The 7,431-nt window shown below is 37.9% G+C and overlaps 1 protein-coding gene across 1 annotated transcript; it reads left to right on the top strand.

The window, feature by feature from the left end:
* The first annotated feature begins 528 nt into the window (after positions 1 to 528).
* On the top strand, positions 529 to 6,503 carry LOC141155407 (fibrinogen-like protein 1). Its single transcript, XM_073642274.1, has 6 exons — positions 529 to 597; positions 2,136 to 2,157; positions 2,467 to 2,558; positions 3,182 to 3,302; positions 5,907 to 6,092; positions 6,202 to 6,503. The coding sequence occupies exons 1-6, from the start codon at positions 529 to 531 to the stop codon at positions 6,501 to 6,503; spliced, it is 792 nt and encodes a 263-aa protein (XP_073498375.1).
* The last annotated feature ends 928 nt before the right edge of the window (positions 6,504 to 7,431 follow it).

The following is a 7,431-nucleotide window of genomic DNA, read 5'->3' as shown; positions in this document are numbered from 1 at the left end:
ACCATCCATTTTATCATATGATGGACTGAAAAGCTGGAAAAAAAAATCCAAGCTAGGTAGAATTGCTGTATATAGCAAAAATCATGGTCCCCTATGAATGCAAGTTATGGGCTCGTTTTCACAGGAGTACCATCATGACAGGCATGAGGGTCTTCAGCAGATCCCCAGCTGTCATGGCAACCCATCGGCACCCCGCAATCTCATCACGGGCATGTCGATGGTTGCATAGAATGACGCACCCCCACCCCAGGCGCGTTGTAAATATCAGAGATTGCGAGCCTATATCAAAGTCAGGGTACTGGCATGTGACGTACCGGTATGGCATATGTCAATAAGGGGTTAACTTAAAAAAAAAGTTTAAAAAAATCTATGACTTTTTCTACATATAGCAATATAATTATTATTTTATACTTAGTCTACAATATTGTAATGATATCCCAGATATCTGAAATGATAATAAATAATATGTTTTAATTTTATTAAAAAACTATTTTTAATACCCATTCTTATATTTGTAGAAATAGAACCATGGAAGCCATGAAACTATTCATATGTCTCTTATTCGTAAACCTTTATTGCCACCAAAGTACATCACAGGTGAGTCCTTCTTTTTTTTTTTAAATACCGTAACTAAGAAATTGGAAACAATTTTTTGAATACTTAAAGATTAAGTCCATTGTATATTCAAGCGTAGATAAAAAATGTCACCAAAATTTCCAGGAAAAGAAAAACTTTGAATATTCCAAATAAATAAGAAATAAAAAAAATCGCGCTGTTCTTTTGACAAAACGAGGATAAAAAGTGAGTTAAAATAGATGATTTTGGTTGTTAAGAAAAGAGAGGTATCGTTGACCTGACGAAAGAGAGCGAAGGGCGCTAAAATAATCGAGATTTATTTGTAAAGATAAATAGGTAAATGCGTGAATAAATTGGTGCAACTAAAATGGGTGGTCCCTTCTGTTGGGAGAGCGTAGATGACTAAAAGATAGCAGGTTCGTGGTAGGTCGACAGGGATCCTGGGAGGTTGTTCAGGTATGCAAATCAAGTAGATGGAATAGGAAACCAGAAGGTTAGAATGGATTTTCCTATTAAAGAAAGGAAAAGGGTATAATTAGTAGTTGATATAAAACTAATTGCCGGACCTGTTATTAGGTAAGGTGTTTTTTTTTTACCTAAAAGGTAGAGAGGTAGTGAAGGTGACGTTCTTTCAGGTCCTGAGGAGGGCCTCTTTTGAACTATGATAGAATGTACACCTAGGAGAAAATGTTAGATAATGGCACCTTAGAAGTGATTGTGGTCTAACCAGTAGGTATGAGGGAAGAGCAATTACCTATGGAGGTTGTACTGGTAGGGGTGTGGAGATGGTGCTTCCTTTGTCCTTATTTTCTCTATCAACAAATAGTTAATGTCCTGTAGGTAAATAGGAGGTATAAGTATTGAGGGTAACAAAACTACCTGGTATGAACAAATTAGGGGGAGAAGAGTGATGTCTATTAAGACTATTATGATATATACCTGGTGTAGTATATTAGCTGGCACCTGGTTCCTGACAATGGAGCTTTTAGGGTATCCACGGTCGTAGTATTTAAGAGTGGAATACAAATTCTGGCAATGGGTCTCTGGAGGACAGACCCCTTGTGCTGGTGCTTGGGGAGCGGGACCCGGGTTGTTGGTCTCTATACTGTTGAGAGTATTCCCCTATGGAGCTTGAAGGTACCGTTGATGGTGGGGGGGTAGCTGTGGCATCAGGATCACCTTTCTCTTGAAGAGACTAATGTCTGTGATGGTATAGTGATTACTGAAGAAGGAGCCTTCATTAGTACTGCTGAATGCTGCGGCGCAAGTTTTTATTTCTTATTTTATCCATTTTCTTGACACTGTGTGGTAATTGTCTAAATTCGCAGCAGGACATATTGTCCAGCCTAGAGGCGCCACTACGTCCTCTTGTATTCCAAATAAATAGTTAATTGTAGTAAGTAAAATGCTTATAAATAGTATACAAAAAGATAAAGCATAGAAAAATAAACGTAGATGGAAAAAAGCTATAAAGTGAACAAATTGGTCCTCCAGAAGAGGATTGTTGCATACTAAGGTTTATAAAATTGTATACTAATCATATTTTTCTCATATTTCAGACTCAATCCCATATGGTTCAAGGTAAGATACTCTCCATTTACAAATTTTTGGAATTTATTTACATATTATTATAACATATTATTTCTTTATTTTGGAATTTAAGTACATAGATTTTAAAAGTAGAATATGTTTCTTATATAAAATACTGTATATTCTAAATTTCACTAATATCAGTCAAAATCTGAAATGTATTTTTCAATTGTAGAGATTTAAAAAAAAAAAATCAAATGTTTTTCATTTATAAAATATAATAAATTGACGTCAATGATTATGTTTTGATAAGTGGATCATTTGTTGAATATATTGCCTTTTATTTTTTACTTTTTATAGGATACGACTGCTCAAATATATGGGAAAGAAATAATTCTGCTACCAGTGGAATATACATGATAAAACCAAGAAATGCTCAATGCTCCTTTCAGGTAAGACAGTAAAAAATATAATCCGGGCTGTTATTTAGGAATAAAATGTTATAGATGTCAACCCCATTAAGTATCAGTCTTAGAGTACATTTGTAGGACCGTGGTCAGTATTTTGTGGCCGCTAGACGGGACCACTGTGAGCTGCCTCCTACATGCCAGAATAATTGCTGGTTCTTCTGCTTTATGCATTGTGACGTCATGCGCATGTCAATGTGCCTGTTTTAACTGCCTGGTCCATGCATTTAGAGGAGCTGTTTTGAACTAGGGGTCTATGAAATATATGCGCTTCTCTGCTCTCCATCCCTATGCAAAGACACTATTAACAACCACATTCCTGTCTGAGCATCGCAGAGGTCAGCAGAGAAGGTGACATGGGTGTAAAGATATATTCAAGACCAGCAGTTCAAACCATCAACACTAAGTGCATGAGCAAGGCAGTTAAAACAGCACATTCAGCAGAGGGTTCTAGAGAAAAGAAAGCAAGGCTAGGAAATAGAGTGCAATGTAGAGATTCATAACTTTACAAAACTTATAAATAATTTCTTAAAAAAATAAGTTGAGCTACTCATTAAGATACCATAATTTTAAGATTTACAAAAAATATATTTATGCTATCAATTAAGGTATATTGTGAAATGTCTGGGAATGGCGGCTGGACTCTTATACAAAAGCACAATGGAGAAGATCATTTAGACTTTTTTGCAACATGGATAGAGTATCAAAATGGATTTGGAAGTCTTCAAGGTAAATTGGACAAAATCGTAATAGAAAATGATTATTTTGTATCTCGATTCACCAAATTTGCTTGACTTTGGCCAATAAATTTGATTTAATTGTTGGACATGAATCAAATCAAACTGTTTATTGTGCTCTGAAGTCTCTCCAAACCTCAGAGTATAAGCCTGGAGAAAGGTTCTGTGAACCGGAATGTTGCCATCAGGGCTAAATAAAGTCCACATTTTTTTGCATCTCTATTCAAGTTCTTTCCTCCCTTTTCATATTTTATATACTTACAACAAACTGGACGGCATTTTGGAGGCCTGGCACCCACTGTGAGTAAATTGTGGTGTTGTTCCACCATAAATATAGAATGTACAGTACACACCAAAAGTTTGGACACACCTCATTTAAAGATTTTTCTGTATTTTCATGACTATGAAAATTGTACATTCACACTGAAGGCATCAAAACTATGAATTAACACATGTGGAATTATATACTTAACAAAAAAGTGTGAAACTACTGAAACTATGTCTTATATTCTAGGTTCTTCAAAGTAGCCACCTTTTGCTTTGATGACTGCTTTGCACACTCTTGGCATTCTCTTGATGAGCTTCAAGAGGTAGTCACCGGAAATGGTTTTCACTTCACAGGTGTGCCCTGTCAGGTTTAATAAGTGGGATTTCTTGCCTTATAAATGGGGTTGGGACCATCAGTTGTGTTGTGCAGAAGTCAGGTGGATACACAACTGATCGTCCTACTGAATATACTTTTAGAATTTGTATTGTGGCAAGAAAAAAGCAGCTAAGTAAAGAAAAACGAGTGGCCATCATTGGCCAGGTGAATGCCACACAGAGTTCTAGCAGCAGACACATCTCTTCAACAACTGTTAAGAGGAGACTTTGTGCAGCAGGCCTTCATGGTAAAATAGCTGCTAGGAAACCACTGCTAAGGACAGGCAACAAGCAGGAGAGACTTGTTTGGGCTAAAGAACCAAGGAATGGACATTAGACCAGTGGAAATCTGTGCTTTGGTCTGATGAGTCCAAATTTGAGATCTTTGGTTCCAACCACCGTGTCTTTGTGTGACGCAGAAAAGGTGAACGGATGAACTCTACATGCCTGGTTCCCACCGTGAAGCATGGAGGAGGAGGTGTGATGGTGTGGGGGTGCTTTGCTAGTGACACTGTTGGGGATGTATTCAAAATTGAAGGCATACTGAACCAGCATGGCTACCACAGCATCTTGCAGCGGCATGCAATTCCATCCGGTTTGCGTTTAGTCGGACCATCATTTATTTTTCAACAGGACAATGACCCCAAACACACCTCCCGGCTGTATAAGGGCTATTTGACCAAGAAGGAGAGTGATGGGGGGCTACGCCAGATGACCTGGCCTCCACAGTCACCAAACCTGAACCCAATCGAGATGGTTTGGGGTGAGCTGGACCGCAAAGTGAAGGCAAAAGGGCCAACAAGTGTTAAGCATCTCTGGGAACTCCTTCAAGATTGTTGGAAGACCATTTCCGGTGACTACCTCTTGAAGCTCATCAAGAGAATGCCAAGAGTGTGCAAAGCAGTCATCAAAGCAAAAGGTGGCTACTTTGAAGAACCTAGAATATAAGACATACGTTCAGTTGTTTCACACTTTTTTGTTAAGTATATAATTGCACATGTGTTAATTCATAGTTTTGATGCCTTCAGTGTGAATGTACAATTTTCGTAGTCAAAAAATACAGAAAAATCTTTAAATGAGAAGGTGTGTCCAAACTTTTGGTCTGTACTGTATATATATATATATATATATATATATATATATATATATATATATATATATATATATATATATATATATATATATATATATATATATAAAAGCCAATTTGGAACATTGAATCATGCCAGAGATGAAATCGGAAGTAATATTCCTGTATACCTTCTTCAGAAGTCCAAAATAATCTTTAAAACATAAACTAGAAGGGAAGCATAAAAGCCTTGATTAATCAAGACCAGTGATTTTCTCAGTGATCTTGGTGAGAGGGTGTAATGGATTGAGTTAGATGCTCCTGATTCATGATGAGGTGTGCACCACACTAGAACTCTTACTCCAGTCCCTGACTGGAGTGAGATTTCTGGAGTACGGAATGATACAGCTCGTCATGAATCAGACGATCTGTGGTGTTACACCTCCGCCGTGCTCTACTCCCGTCCCATCTTTACCCATTTTCAAAGGACTGGTAGAAACTGTCCTGAAAACGTCAAAAGCTGCAAAATTTTTCGACTTCTCAAAGCTTTTACAATATTTTTTTGAGCGATGAATCAGGACCAAAGTTATCTTATTAATAGACTTCAAACACTATAAAATATGATTTAAGCTAAAAATATGTTGCAACTTCTTTAACATCCTGAACAATTCACAGAGTTGAAGCAATTTCTCCTTTTGGAAATTCTATAATATATATCAGCTGTTGTTATCTTCCATTAAACACAAGTGTTTTGTGGACCAAGCCATCTTTGTCTATACTTTATCTTTCTTGGTTATACTGTGGGTGTAACAATCGTCTTTTTGATGTGGGTCCCTATGGTCAGATGTCTACCACTGTTCTACAATTTATTTTTTTTTCTTAAAGGTGAACACTGGCTTGGACTCGAGAACATTTATGCCCTGACCCACCAGAAACAAAGACCCTGCAAACTGCGCATCAGCCTGGGGGACTTTGATGGGAATGAAGCCTACGCAGAATACAGATCCTTTAGCATAGGAGATGCTAACAAATTCTATCAATTGTCAGCAGCAAATTATTCGGGTACAGCAGGTGAGCGGATGCAGAATCAATTTATAAAAAAAAAGGTCAAAACTAAATTTTATACAGTAAAAAATTGTCGAAGAAAGACACCGAATATTTTCTAAATTTTCCATTGTAGGTGATGCTCTCCTTGGATTTCCAAACATTGCTGGAAGCAACGAGTATGGCAGCTATTTCAGCACTTGGGATAATTACCATGACAAGTGTCACCCATTATGTGGTACTAGTGACATAAAGTATAGGAGCTGCAGTGACCAATACGAAGCAGGCTGGTGGTTTAACGCCTGCGGATTGGCAAATCTGAATGGCGTTTGGCACGCGGCACCAGCACATCTACACCGGAGCACTTCTGTGTCGTGGCCATCGTGGAAGTTTGCAGAGTCCTTGAAATCCAGCAAAGTGTTTCTAATTCACCATTAGTGGAATTTTATTATTACACCGCTTGGAATAATTAACTTGTGTCAATAATTTCTTTTTATACTGTAAATATGTCTGTCCTGATTTATTAAACCAATCTAAAATAAGTTATAGTAATTTGTGTCTGATTTAGTTTTTTGGTTTGAGCTTCAGTAATATATTATCCGGCCAACCACCAACCTACCAAACCCCTTTTGACCAGTTTTCAATAAAAGCGGGCTGCAACCAACGAGTTTTATGTAGCAAAGTTGAAGGTTCTTGCTATTATATTGGTACAAATGTGACATCAGGACTCAATGGTTGTAGTTCACCAGATTGATAGGTGTGCATATTGACAAGTGGATTATGAAGGTTCTGTATGGGCACCGCCAAAAGAAAACTTAAAAAATGTATTTTCTTGCAGGCAAAAGCAATGTTTTTCAAGACAGGTCTGATTCCTTCTTCAGGTACAAAGTATGACGAAACAAAATAACTTTTAAAGTACAAAGTCTGATACGTCAGCAATTAAAAAGGTCTCATAAACTTCAAATCATTCAGAGATCCTGCTTTTTTCGTGTGCATAATCTGCTCGTCATTTCCGTTGAGAGCTTGTCTTCTTCTCAGCCGCGTAGGTGGAGCAGCTGCTATGGACATTCACAGTCTTTTCCCTTCTCTTGGAGTTGTGCCCGTGGACAACCCCATTGGGTGAGAGTGATATATGTACATCGGATTGTTTAAGTCTTAATCCCCCAATTCACATTAGACTAATGTTTTCCGCACTCACCGATGTTGGCGGGTTTTGCCGATACTCTAATGTGTATGTAGGCGCCAGCCAACTTATCATCAAGGGAGATGCCGATTGGGCATGTCTGATTTCGGACTGACTATTGCTTTGTTTTCCTGGAGATAAGCCCAGCAGAGGCAGCTCTCTTATAGAGAACACAGAAGCGTT

Source organism: Phyllobates terribilis, unplaced genomic scaffold (genome assembly GCF_046119375.1).
Source record: "Phyllobates terribilis strain yellow unplaced genomic scaffold, ASM4611937v1 Scaffold_7__3_contigs__length_470593459, whole genome shotgun sequence".
NCBI lineage: Eukaryota > Metazoa > Chordata > Amphibia > Anura > Dendrobatidae > Phyllobates > Phyllobates terribilis.
This window is presented reverse-complemented; position numbering and strand designations above follow the sequence as displayed.

Excerpts from the sequence above, each read along its gene's own strand:
- LOC141155407 (XM_073642274.1), top strand. The coding sequence starts at position 529 with ATGGAAGCCATGAAACTATTCATATGTCTCTTATTCGTAAACCTTTAT. Across the intron at positions 2,559-3,181 it reads ATGCTCAATGCTCCTTTCAG|GTATATTGTGAAATGTCTGG; the intron begins GTAAGACAGTAA and ends CTATCAATTAAG. Across the intron at positions 3,303-5,906 it reads TGGATTTGGAAGTCTTCAAG|GTGAACACTGGCTTGGACTC; the intron begins GTAAATTGGACA and ends TTTTTCTTAAAG.